The following is a 13,319-nucleotide window of genomic DNA, read 5'->3' as shown; positions in this document are numbered from 1 at the left end:
GAGTTACTGGCTGCAGCTCTCCCACCAGCTCTGACTGGTAGAGCTGTGAGGGTGGCAGTGGCTCCCTGCCCCCCACTCCCAGCCTCCACCTTTGATCAGGGAGGGGGCTTGGAGCACAGGCCAGCCGCTTACTCCAAGGTGCTCACACCCAGCGCCTTAGGATAGCCTGGCTGGGGAGTGAAGAGGGAGGATCGTCAATAATCTTCCCAATTCCCCAGGCCCCAGCAAGTTCCAGAAGGAACCTGAAAAGTGATCTTTCATCATGCCTGTCCTGGGCAGGCCTGGCGGTGGGGCAGGCAGGGGCCCAGCCACTGCAGATCTGATTCAAATGTCTGCGGTCAGTGATATTTCTGAGTCTGCAAACAGCACTGACAATGCCCACTCCTTCCCCTCGGTGTGACAATCCACACTTTGTCTGGGGCCTTGTTTGCTCTCCGTGTTGACACGTTGTTCTTGCTTCCCAACAAGTTTGGCTTTCTTTTTCCCTCCCTTTCCTCCTCTCAGGGAAGGAAATGTGTTGTTTACAGGGTAGGGCCTGCCAAGGAGCTGCTCTGGCACCCATGATGGCAGGGAGGAGGCAGGGACCAGGAAGCCATTTAGTCTGCGTCCCCCCAACACCAACAGGCCGGACAAAAGCTAGACAACGGCCTGGAGCACCCCCACCCCCACCCCAGGCTCAGGGGCAGAGGTGGGGTGTGGCAGGTACCACTGCAAGCAGCCGCACAGTGAGGCTGCATTCATTTCCTGTTCTCGGAGGGTGGCGAAGCGTTGGCTGAGGTGGCCAGGAGCGGGCTCAGACTTCTCCTGCTCTGGCTGGCAGCTGGTGAGGGCACGACAGGCCCTCTCAGTCCTCTCGTGTACCTCCCCAGGCACAGTGCTGTAATTGAAGCCTTATGGCTGTAGCTGGGACAATGAGGACCCTCGGACAGCCAAGCAAAGGTCTTCTGGGATGCCACGTTCACTAGTGGAAGGAGAAATAGCAGAGGCATGTTAGAGGAGCTGCGCCGGGCCTAGGCCAGGGTTCGCCAAGTGTCTTCCACACAATGTCCAAATGGGTGCATGAGACAGGAGAAGGCTGAGGCCTGTCCACAGGGTGGGGGCGTGAGTCAGCCACTGGGCGAGGGGCAGAGCCTGGCAGTGACTCCCCAGATCTGGCCTGGAGAAGTGAATCCCACTTGAACAGCTGTTGGGCGTCTTCTCCCAAGCCCCAGGCCTCCCATCAAGGCTGGCAGAGAATGGCTGGGAAAGGGGGGCCACCTGGGTGAGCCGTCAGACACCACACAGCTGAGAAAGCATTGCAGGGCTTAAAAAAAAATATTCTCATATTTGGTGATGTGACCCCTGAGTGACCTCTGGGGCCGACTTCTCCCCCTTCAGATCAATCTTGGCTGGGGACGGATGAACGACTCAGCTCTGGGCCAGGCTCCCGCTCAGAGACTAACAGCCCAGTGTTGACAGACTCAAGGGAGAGAGGCTTGTTAAAGCCACTGGGTTGAGGAATGCTGGGGGAAGGTGTGTGTGGGAGCGGACGCTGGCAGGCCTCCCCCGGTCCAAAGACCCTCCTGTACTCCTCTGGAGCTGGCTGACAGCCTTCACCATCTCAACAGAGATAAAAACAGCCAAGGGTAGGGCAGACGGAGGAGTCTGGTGTCAACCTCCGGAAACTGAAAAGCCTAAGGAATTGGAGGATTCCTGCCTCTCCAGTTCCTCCAGGAAGCGGGGAGTGTCCACTGTGCTCACTCTGGGGTGGCAGGCAGCCCTGCCTTTCTGTGAGCCAGGCCTTGACATTCCTGGGGCTGGAGGGATGGTGGGGGGGGTGGACCTGGAGAAAGGGGGTAGCCTCAAGGCAGGTGCAGGCCCAGGAGCTGGTGGGTCTGGGGGCCTGTCTGGGGCTACTCCAGAAACCCCGGAAAGGGCCCAGATTCCCTCACTTTCTGCCTTTTTCTCTCAGGCTCTCCTTTGTCATCTTCTCCCATGTGGGGTGTCTCTGCCATGCCACTTCCCCAAGAGATAACAGGCCTGGGCTGGAGGCCAGAACAAGGTGCCAAGGCTGGGAGTGAGGGCTTCCAAGGCTGTTGAAGGCTGATGCAAGAAAAGTCATCCTAGCCCCTCCCAATTCATCTGGGACCAATGGAAAGTGTTCCAGCAGCAGCCAAGAGAACAGAAGTCTGGGTTTCTTCAGTCCTGGGGCTGCTGCATTCAGTTCCTTCCTGCCTCCCTGCCCCCAACAGGCCTGGGCACACAGGGGCCGGGGAGACATCCTGGAATCCAGAAGCATGACGGGGAGAGTCCCATAGGAGGTGAAGGCGAGTCTTTCTGCTGGGGTCTCCCTCCAGAAGAGCCCGGTGTCTTTCCTGGCCCAGTGGGCTGGGCCTTCACTGGTGACCCGGAGCCTGACCCCAGACCTCCAGGAGGTCCTCAGACTCCCAGCGAGACAGGCGGCCCCAGGGGGAGACTGAGAGGCCCACAAGTAATTACAAGCCCAGGTTCCCACAAGCCAGGGAGCTGCCTGTGACCACAGTGGCAAGACCCTAGAGAGGAAGGCGGGCTGATGCTGGCAGTCAGATGCAGAAAGTGCTGACTGCTTTGGGGGTGGGGAGGCAAGGAGGGCTGGGCTGGGGGCAGGGGCAGAGGGTTTCCCAAGGCTCCTTGGACAGGGCCTGAGAAAGCTCTGGGTGAGTTAGGGTGCGTGCTTGGGGAGCGGGCCCCAGCCAGCCTTCCCGGGAGCTCCTCTGTGAGCTGGCCCCCGTGGTGGACCACACTAATGAGCCCATAACACAGGCCTTTGATTAAGCAGCTCCCAGCACAGCAACTTTATTGAAACATGCCGAGGCCAGCGGCTGGTTCCCACCGCTCCGGTTCCCCAGGCAACAGCGCCTGGGAGGGGACCATGTGCTGGGCGAGTGCTCGAGCTGGCTGAGGGGCTGCCAGGGAGGCGTGGGGGAGCAGAGCTGGAAGGAAACCCCAGCAGCTAGGGGATCAGGGGCTTGGGAACCAGGGTTGGGCCCAGACCTTTGGGGGGACTGAGGGGCAATGTGACATGTGCTGAGCCCTCTGGAGGCCCAGGTCACCAGGCTGCTGAGAACTGCAGATGCTGGCCCCCTACCCCCACCCCAGGCAGGAAGATGTTCCAGGAGGGATGGCGGGGCTCCAAGGACAGGTTCAGAGTCATGCACATCAAAGGCAACTGGGTGGCACTTATTCTCGAGTTGGGGAGGCTCTAGTTCCTACTTTCCCAAGAAAAAGTGCTTAACCTTCAATATGCAAAGTACTGAGGACACTTCTGCTGAGACCTGTCAACACACTGTCACCTGCTGGGAATGATGACCTCTGACCTGGCAGGGGTTGGGTCTCCTGCATGGTCCACCCCCAACTCCTTCCCAGCTCTGGGCCGCAGGTGGGAGGCCTACCCCCCCACCCCTGCTCTCTATAAGCAGCCTGGAGGCCTGGGACACGCTGGGGGTGGGAGGAGGCCCTTTCTACTTGTTCTGGGCTAATTTCAAATGCTATATACTTCAGAGCTTTTGCTAAGGTAACTACTAACACCACATTGGACAGAAATCTAATGTTACCAAGTGGGACTTTTAAAATGTATTTATAACTTTATGGTTCAAAGTAATTTTGTTATGAAACAATGTAATAACAGCAGTGGAAAAAGGCAAGATAATTTATGGAACACAATATCCCTAAAGCACTGGCTTCCATTTCTACCTCAGCTTAGTCTTGGGAGTTTGGTTGGTATCCTTTGTTTGCTGTTTGTTTTAATTAAGGGTTAGTATTTTGGTGGGAAGGGGGAGGGAGGAGCTGGCCTGAGGAGGAGACACACACACACACAAACTAAAAGCATGCCTACATTAAGGGCAAATACACTTCACACACTCCCCAGACTGGCCTAAACCCACAGAACCAGCAAAATTCTCTTCCCCTCGACTGTAATCCCCCTGCCCACTGCTGCCCCCCACTGCCCAGGATACACCACAGACAAGGCAGAGTCATCTTTTACATTAGGGTCAGACTCCCTTTCTGAGAGAGGTAAGGTGGCGTGTTCCTCCTCCCACACCCCCAACAGACAAAAAAGAATGTTGTTCCTCTACTACTTCTGGGAGTGGGCTGTTCCAGGCCAAGTACCCGTTAGAGACCTGGGCAGGGTGGGGATTGGAAGGAGGCCTGTGGCTGTCAGGTCTGGGCACCCTGCTTGGCAATGGCTTGAGGCTGTGCCCCAGCCAGAAGAGCAAAGGAAGGACAAAGTGTTCTGGAAAAAGCCAGCAGGTCTGCACTGAGAAGCTGGGTGTCCATCAGAAACACAGGAGAACCATTAGATGAGAAGGGGCAGGCTCGATCTGCTGAGATCTGCCCATCACAGCCCATTCCTGGTCCAGGTTCAGATGCCCACTTTCTAGGTATTCTGGTGGGCTTCCCCAAATAGTGGAGAGTGGCTTCCACCCTCCCTCCCACCCTGCTGCACCCCTCATTTCCTGTACCTTGCTTTACCTGAGATGCAGAAAGTCTCACATCCCTCAAAACTGAATTTCCATGGCAAACAGAATTATCCACAGCCAGAGCCTGGAAAGTTACCGTTCCTGTCATGGGGGACAGGGAGAGGCCAGGAAGTGCTCCTAGAGCTGGTGGGCTAGGTGGAAGCATCCACACACCACATGGCATCTCACCACTGGCCCCACAGGAAGGCACCTCCGGGAGCTTGCCAAGGGAGGAGACGGAGGTGGTGGGCACAGGAAAGGAGGCAGGCAGAAGAGAAAGAGCCTTCTCACTTGTAACCAGGGTCCATGAGCTGCGTAAGGGTGCTCCTCGGTGGCAAAGGCGCCTTCTACTCCCGTGGAGACAAAGGTGATGGCCATGTCACCTGTGATACTTTTATATGTAAAGTGCCGTCCGTGCAGGAGCCTGCCCCTGGGGGTGGGAACGTGAGACAGTGAGAGCGGGCCTGGCCAGGGTGCTCAGGGACTGTGGGGGCTACACTCCCGGGATGGGGTGCCTGGCAAATGCCCTTCTGACTGACCACCTGCCCACTAACAGGGGACTTAACCAAACACGTTCATCTCAACACCTCCCAAGAGAAGCCTCTCATGAGTTCTCTACTGGCATCCTTCCAAAGTACTCAAGGCTGGCAGACACCAGAGCAGCGTTCAGAGGGGCTGCAAGGGGAGAGAGGTCCACCTCTTCTGTGTCCTGGTGAGGAAACTGAGGCCAGAGGGGCCATGTGGTAACGTGCCCAAGGTCAGGCCCAGAGCTAAAAGGGGGACGGTGCACCACTTTGTTTGGAGGGTGGGGATGAAGAAGCCCCTAAACAAATTTCCCATAGCCCTGGGTGATGGCACAGCACAACCTGTGTCTGGTCCACCCACTTCCGGGCCTCTCGTGAGAGTTAAATGGCTACCAAGTCCACATCTTTAAAAAAAGCTGAAGCCAAGCAGGTCACTCTGAGAGAGCCACAGAAGTTATTGTTAACCCCCAATCTGGAAATAACACATGGGGGAAGGGTGGGCAGGGGCAACTTGTAGGGGCAGAGATGCCAGTCAGCAAAGGAAGAAAAACCTGCTCCTGGCTTCCTCAGGCTGCCTCAGATTAACCCTTCACCAGCTTAAAGGCCCTGAGCCTGGGCCAGAGAGGGAGCTGGGGGAGGAAGTGGTTGGGGTCCTGGGGGGGGTGTGGGGGTTGTATAGGGGCCCAGCCAGCCCCTGGTCACTCTGACCACTTGCTGTCTTTGCCCTGTTGGGCCAGGCTGGTTTCCACCCAAGCTCTTTCCCCAGGCTCTGGGACAGTAGGGACGGTCCCAAAAAGTACACTCCCCTTTTTCCCTGTCACTGTTGTCAGGGTTTACAGTTATCCTTGCTGTAAAATTGAGGGTGGAACCCCCGGGGCGGTGTAGGAAGCCAGCTGCACAGGTTTTCCCAGGGCAGTGTCCTCATGCAGGGAGCTGCATTCTGGCCCTGGGGCTGGGTTTCTGGCACTGTGGATGGCAGCAGAAGGGACATAGTCTGGGCTTCTGAGTCCCTCAAGGAGTATGATGCGGGCCACAGGGTGTAGAGAACTGAGTGTTTTGCATGGAAAAACAGCAAAGCAGGAGAAAACAGAGTCCCAGCCATTGTAGCCCATGCCTTACCACCCCAGTGCTACCAGGGACCCTGCCACTGGGCTGGTGGGATGGCAGGGGGGGGTCTGAGATATCCTAGGTTACTGGACTTTTGTAAGGAAGCAGGGCTGGGGGAACACTTCTCTGCACAAAGGAGAGCTCTTCAGTGCAGTGGGGGCTACTGGTGGGCTAGGGGGCCACAGGCCCGCCCACAGGCCCAGGCTGGAGCTGCCTGACTAGCTCTCCTCCCCACCAGGGTCCCAGACTCCGCCAAGGCATGCGGGGGCAAGCACAGGCCTGGTAGCTCCTTGAGGCCAAGCTGTGCACTGTGGCACTCACCTGAGACAGAGAGGGATGAGGGCTCCTGACTCCTGGTTGAATTTCAGATGGACGCTCTCCAGCTGACGCGTGCGGATCAGCTCGTGGGGAATAATGGCCGTGGAGCTGTCGCTTTCCAGGCTGTCTTTGCGGCTCCTGCGAGGCAAGCACAGGAACAGGTTCAGCACAAGGTGAAAACCACAAGGCAGAGCAGGACGGGAGGCTCCCAGGCGGGGCTCCTGCGCAACAAGGATGGTGACTGATGATAAAGATAACAACAGCCACCATTCACTCAGCCCGCATTTGCCAAGTGCCAGCTGCTGGGCGAGGCACCCCTCGCATGGTGGGCACGGCGCCCCCGTGAGGTGGGCACGATTCTTACACCCCTTTAACAGATAAGGAGCCTGGGATCAAGAAAGTGATGTAACTTGTGCAGGTTGCACAGCGGGGACTGTGGACCTGGGATCTGGTCGCAGGTGGGTTCTGAAACCTCATCTTTGGCTAACACACTGTAGAAAAGCTATGTCACAGTGGCTCGTTCTTTCCTCAGATAGCAGCAGGGGTCTCTGGGAGCCCTTCTGCTGCTGCCCCGGAGCCCCAGACCCCAAGTTCTCCAATGCTGGGATACCAGAGTGCCAGGAGACTCGGCTCTGAAAGCTTCCTTCCAGCTGACCCTGAAAAGGCTGTGACATCAGAGCAGGCTCAGAGCATGCACACTCCTGCTGGCGGCCCACAACTGCAGTGACATACACACCCTTCATCCAACAGGAAATGACACAGGCCTCACTGAGGGGTGGAGAGCAGACTTGCAGGAGTCAGATCTGTGAGCCTGGCTGGGCAGCGGGACCAGGCGCCACCCTGGGCAATGAGGTCCCAGGAACGTGGTACCAGATTCCTCCTGACTGTGGCTCCCACCACGGCACATTGCCACTGCTGCCTCACGCCCCTTCCTATCCTGCTTCCCACCCACAGCTTGCTCCACAGCTGGGCCACAGGGTCCCTTTGCAATCTAAGATTCACTCTTTCAAATTCAGCTGCCCCCAATGACGACCTCGCAAATCTGCCCTAGCCGGAAGTGAAGGTTACCCACTGATCTCATTCAAAAGACTAGATCCCAGTTTGGACTGTGAATTTCAAAATAATTACTCAGGTGTCCAATCAAAATACTGGGTGATGGACTTCCCTGGTGGCGCAGTGGATAAGAAGCCACCTGCCAATGCAGAGGACACGGGTTTAATCCTTAGTTGGGAAAGATTCCACATGCCGAGGAGCAACTAGGCCCGTGTCCACAACAACTGAGCTGTCACACCACAACTATTGAAGTCCATGTGCCTAGAGCCTGTGCTCTGCAACAAGAGAAGCCGCCACAATGAGAAGCCAGTACAATACAACTAGTGAGCAGCCCCAGCAACTAGAGAAAGCCCATGTGCAACAACAAAGAGCCGGCACAGCCAAAAATAAATAAATATAATAAATAAATACTGGCGGAGAAGTTTTAGTTATTTATCATTCAAGCGGCAGAAGCCACCCAGGATGTCTGGGTTTGATAACCTCCTTATACACTGGAGGGCTGAGGACTGCAGCCTGTGGCCCAAGAGGCACCCCAACACTCAAAGACAGCACCTCCCCAGAGGGAGGAGGTGAGGTCAGCAGGCAGGATGGAGGGTGACATGGGGCAGCACGGGGCAGCTGAGGCAGCGACTTATAAGCCCAAGGTAACAGGACCATTCCCACCAGCTGCGTGGATCCATCCCCAGATGTGACTGCTCTTTCACAAAATAGTCTCTTCCTCCGGGCTCCCAAAACCGATTCTGAGTTGCCCTTTGCCCTAGCACCTCCTTTGACAAGCCCTTTCAGGAGACCTGTGAAGAAGACAAAACACGCTGGCCAAGCAGGTCAGAATTTCAGGGCTGGAAGGAAACTCTGAGAGTGTTTAATCTACCTCTTTCCTTTAAGAAAATGAGCCGGTAAAGCGTCCAAGGTCAGAGAGCTGGGTTGTGGCAGGCCAGCGTGCGAGCCTTGGACCTCTGACCAGCTCTCTTCCCCTGAAGCCCTGGCCATTACGCCTCCCTTTGGAGGAGGGCAACACCAAACACCAGCCTCGGGGCTCGGACAACAGCAGGACTCAGGAAAGGCAGCAGCCCTCTTTGGTGAGCCCTTATTCTGCTCCAGAGTAGGACCCTACACCAGGTAAATTTTTCTGTGGTTAACCCTTCTTGTACAGGTAAGGAAACTGTGGCTCAGATAGGAGAGGGGATAAGCTTACAGTCACAGAGTGAGTTTAAGAGGAAGAACCAGGGTGTGACTCTCACCATCACTTCCCTGTGTCACCTCTGAGACACAGCACCCACCACCAGGCTCCCAGCCCAGCTGCCAGGTGGGGCCAGGCAGAGGGCCTCTCTGACACAGGCAAAAATGCGGATGAATAGCAACTGGGGGGTGGGGACAGGGGGCTGGGAGAGCAGAATCAACAGCACACAGGGCTAGAGACGTCTCAAGCTGGAGGGAAAAATAAATTGTTGAAAGTCAGCTAAAGTCACCTTGGTAACTGCTACAACACACTCACCCGGAACGAGGACATCAAACCCAAGTGCAAACAGCTTTAAAGAAATGGAAAAGAACTTAATCATCTGAAGAATTAATGTGACAAGTGCCCACATTTACACCTCCCACCAACCTTCAATCATTTGAAAATGTACTTTAATCTTTAAAGAGAAAAAAAAATTGCAAAATGCTAGATCTGCAGTCCTGGAGCTTGGGTATTTCCGGCCTGCTGCTTCAATGGAAACAGGGCAGATACACACACACACACATGCAGGAGCCCAGCTTTTTGCTGATTTGTTTTTTCTGGACATCGATGCAGAAGCATGAATTATTTGTGTGGGCTGGGTGAGGTATTAAATCTGCAGCCGACACAGGTTTGCAATGTTTTGCACGGTTGTCAGCTTAATCTTAGTCATAAAAAAATAAGTAGTGTGCTCGCCAGCGTGGCCTAATTTTTCAGCTGGGCTGTTTTCTCCCTGAGTTCCTAGTGGAGGGGAAGGCAGAGCTTCGGGGTTGGAGGGGAGAACTGCTCCCAGGGAAGGCGTGGCGATCCGCAACCTCCAGGAGCTGCTGGGGAGATGGAGCCAGGTGATGAAGTATGCTCAGGGAAGCAGAGTGGCCAATAAACGTAGGTTTGGGGTTCGAGTCCCATATGACCTTGGGCAAATAACTTAACCTCTCTCTAAGCTTTACTATCTTCTTGATGGGAAGAATAATAATACCCTTTCCTTTATAAGGATTAAATGAGATGACCTAGGTGAAGCATCAAACAGTGCCTGGGATGTAGGGTACTCAAAATGTATCTGGAATGCATTACCAGGATGTTAGCAGACTGCCTCTAGAAGTCTACCTGCTCCTCATGCAGGAAAGTTGATAGCTTAATAGATACTTATTTGCCTTTACCTTGGGCCCAGAATCCAAGTGCCTCTAGCCAAGTCAGTCCCCCTTTCTGAGCAAAGGTCCTTACCCTGGGCTTGGGAGGGGGTACTTCTGAGATGGGGCAGCAGTCACTGTGGGCCCTGGTCAACCACTGGTATTCTGGGAAGGCCCAACTACAGGTCAACAAAATCCCTTGAGGCCTTTGTTCTGCTGAGGGACGTGCTGGCAGGGCTGCCTTCCTGCGCAATGAGGACAATAAACCTTCCTGCAATTCTCATTCACTGGTCCTCAAGTCAGCCAGAAGTAGGTTAATTCATCCTCCATGACAGCCTTGTACATCCCCGAGGCTGCTCCCACAGCCCAACAAGAGTTTCTCTTCCAGGATTTGTTGCCCCAACTTTCAACGATATTCTTTGCTGTTGTTATTGTGGTTTTCAACTATATTCTTAAGATAAGGTCCTAAATCATCCATCCATCCAAGTAACTCTCCCTTGCATTCACTCTAGCTTGTCAAACCTTAGTGTCATGTCCAGGAGTGAAGTTGAGGTGCCATGTGTGGAAATAAATACAGTACGTGGTTTAACCAGCACAGATCACAGAGGGACTGTGAGCTTTCTTGCTTGGGATACTTTGTTTCTATTAAAACTGTCATCAAATTGTCTATTCTTTGTAACCTCATCATACTACCAACTTATACCACACTCCCTCTGTCAACAAATCCCCCTCAGGCTTTCTCCCATGGACTGAGCTTAAACCTCTTCTTCCCCCGCCTATGTGTACTCTAGATGATTTGGAGCTTAAAACAGGACTCTGCTGTTACTCGGCTACGGTTTCGAGCGGTCCAGATATTTCTGAAACCTGGCTCTGACACACATCATATTGGCATTTCCCCCGACTTCACATCACTGACAAAACTGATAAACTTGCCATCCATGTTCTCATCCCAGGCTTTGATTAAACAGTGAACAGGACAGGGCCAGGCAGACGGGCTGACAGACTGACATCATTACTCTTTGGGTATGCTCATCCAACCGATTATAATCAACCCAACCATTCCACCGCTACATCCCTCACCCTCCTGGATGTTCTGTAGACATTTCTGTGTCTTGCCAACGATGATGTCAGAAGATACTCTCCAAATGTCTTGCTCACCCCTACCTATATGAGGTCTATAGCACTTCCTTTATCTACCAGGTAGAAATAGGTTAAGTGTTTCTAAAAAGGCAGTGAGGAAGGTCTGGCAGGCCTGACTCTCTGTGAAAGCAGACCTCACTGTTTTTCCTTAGGGAGTGTTCACAGCCTACTCACTGAACAATCTAGCCCAGAGTTTTCCCTGTGAGTTGACACCAAGCTCGCTAGTCTAGAGAGTGAAAGATGCTTTTCGCATCTTGGAACTTCGGAGTGCTTTCAGTCTGCCAACACCTCTCTCCCATTCCCTCAGAGATTACTGACACCAGCTTCCTGAATCTCATCTGCCAACTGGACTGGTATTCTGGGGTGCAATACATGTGGACCAGGAGATTGGAAATCATGGCTTCAATCCTCTTTTATCAATGCCTGTGTGATTCTTCCTAGTCTGATAACCATTCTATCTGAGATGGAAGCTAACAGAACTAGAGTAAATTTTTGCTGCCTCTCTGTCTCTGATTAACATCGGTCTGTCCAAACAACAGGACCTAGGTTTTCTTCTTCTTGTTCCAAACAGAAGTATAAAAAATAGTCCTTTTTGTTGATCACAGCACTTTTTTGCAAGACTTAGCTCTTCTTGACCTAAGAAAAGTTTCAGCTTTTCTTGACCCTGTTCCTTAAAGTTGGTGTTGGTCTAACATACTTCTTCTAGCTTTTGTTCAAATTCTTCAAAAATATTCTGAGTTACGTAAAGACTTCTCTATATATCTGTACTGGTCCCCAGAGATATTACACCTCCTTTCAGTTTTCAGGGGACTATCCATAATAATAATAATGAGATACCATCTATGAAGTCATTTCCTACTCCAAGGGATCTTCCAGACCCAGGGCTAGAACCCATCCTGCGCCTCCTGCATTGGCAGGCGGATTCTTTACCATTGCACTACCTGGGAAGCCCAAATATGAAGCCAGATCCTATGCTAAACCCTGTATATATTTGTTCCTTTCATTTCTATAACAACCCTATTGTTGTTGTTCAGTCACTAAGTCATGTCTGACTCTTTGTGACCCCATGGACTGCAGCACACCAGCATTCCCTGTCCTTCACTATCTCCCGGAGTTTGCTCTCATGTCCATAGAGTTGGTGATGCCATCCAACCATCTCATCCTCTGTCACCCCCTTCTCCTCCTGCCCTCAGTCCTTCCCAGAATCAGGACCACAATAACAGAAAACTAGTCAAAAGGACCACATGAATCACAGTCTCGCATAACTCAATGAAGCTATAAGCCAAGCCATGCAGGGCCACCCAAGATGGACAGGTCACGATGGAGAGTTCTGACAAAACGTGGTCCACTAGAGAAGGGAATGGCAAACCACTTCAGCATTCTTGCCTTGAGAACCCCATGAACGGTATAACAACCTTATAAATAGGTATTATTTTTCCCATTTTACAGATGAAGAAACTGAAACTCAGATACTTAAATAACTAGACCCAAATAGCACAATGAGGCAATAAAGGGTTGAGACAAAACCCCTAGGTCTTCCTGATGCCAGCAAACATGTAACCACAATATTTCTTCTTAAGAGCCTCCCATCCATTTGAGTGGTCTTTCCTTTCTGGGGTTTCCAAGGCCACGAAGACACATCTATTTTTTCCCCTGAACTCTTAAAAAGAATTGCTTCCTAGAAGCCACAGCAGGGCTTCCCAAAGGGTATTCGATGGAATTTTAATTTAAGACACACTTTTAGAAAAGCAGATGTGGCAAGGGCTGGATGCAGCACACTGCAACTCTGATGAGAGATTCATAAAATGTTGGCATTTCGAGGACTCTGAGGAGGACTATGGAGGGCAAACAAACCAGTTTCACTTTATGTAAGCCAGTATCTTCCAAGCTTAGCCACAGGAACCCCTTGTCACTTAATCCCCAACAAAGTCTCTTACAAGGTTGTAGGGACCCTCCCTCTGGGGACCACTGACCAAGCAGTGTTCTGACAGGGCCCAGGGTTTTCCCTCCTAAACCCTGCTCTGCCTAAGTACTTGGTCCCAAGGACCTGTCATGCCTATGGCATCAGCCTCCCTGCCAGTCAGATGCACAGCGAGGCACTCCATCAGCTCCTTCACCCCACAACAAGACGCTCTCAAGACGCCTGTCAGACCGTTATACAACACTCACCTTGAGCTCTCGGCCTGATGCTGGGGATGCTGAAGTTCCTCTGAGTGACCAGGGATTACCTTAGTGCGAATTCTGTGATTTTTATCTGGAACTTGTCATTCTTTTCACTACACAGAGTAATCTGTAACAGCTCCTACAATATCACTTCTTTGACTTTCCTCAATACCTCTAACATGCTTTCCAC

The 13,319-nt window shown here is 52.8% G+C and overlaps 1 protein-coding gene across 3 annotated transcripts in view; it reads right to left on the bottom strand.

Moving 5' to 3' along the window:
• The window catches only part of SUFU (SUFU negative regulator of hedgehog signaling), a 106,189-nt gene that overhangs the window by 9,895 nt on the left and 82,975 nt on the right, over positions 1–13,319 (bottom strand). For 2 of the 3 annotated variants that reach the window (XM_043924899.1, XM_043924900.1), the window contains exons 9-10: positions 6,431–6,565; positions 4,770–4,908 (exon numbers count right to left, since the gene is read on the bottom strand). In XM_043924899.1, coding sequence (XP_043780834.1) covers positions 4,770–4,908; positions 6,431–6,565 — 274 coding nt within the window. The remainder of the gene's footprint in view (positions 1–4,769; positions 4,909–6,430; positions 6,566–13,319) is intronic. The other variant, XR_006345234.1, reaches the window with a different exon arrangement.

Source organism: Cervus elaphus, chromosome 15 (genome assembly GCF_910594005.1).
Source record: "Cervus elaphus chromosome 15, mCerEla1.1, whole genome shotgun sequence".
Lineage (NCBI taxonomy): Eukaryota > Metazoa > Chordata > Mammalia > Artiodactyla > Cervidae > Cervus > Cervus elaphus.
Note: the sequence above shows the minus strand (reverse complement) of the source record. Positions and strands in the feature narration are given on the sequence as shown.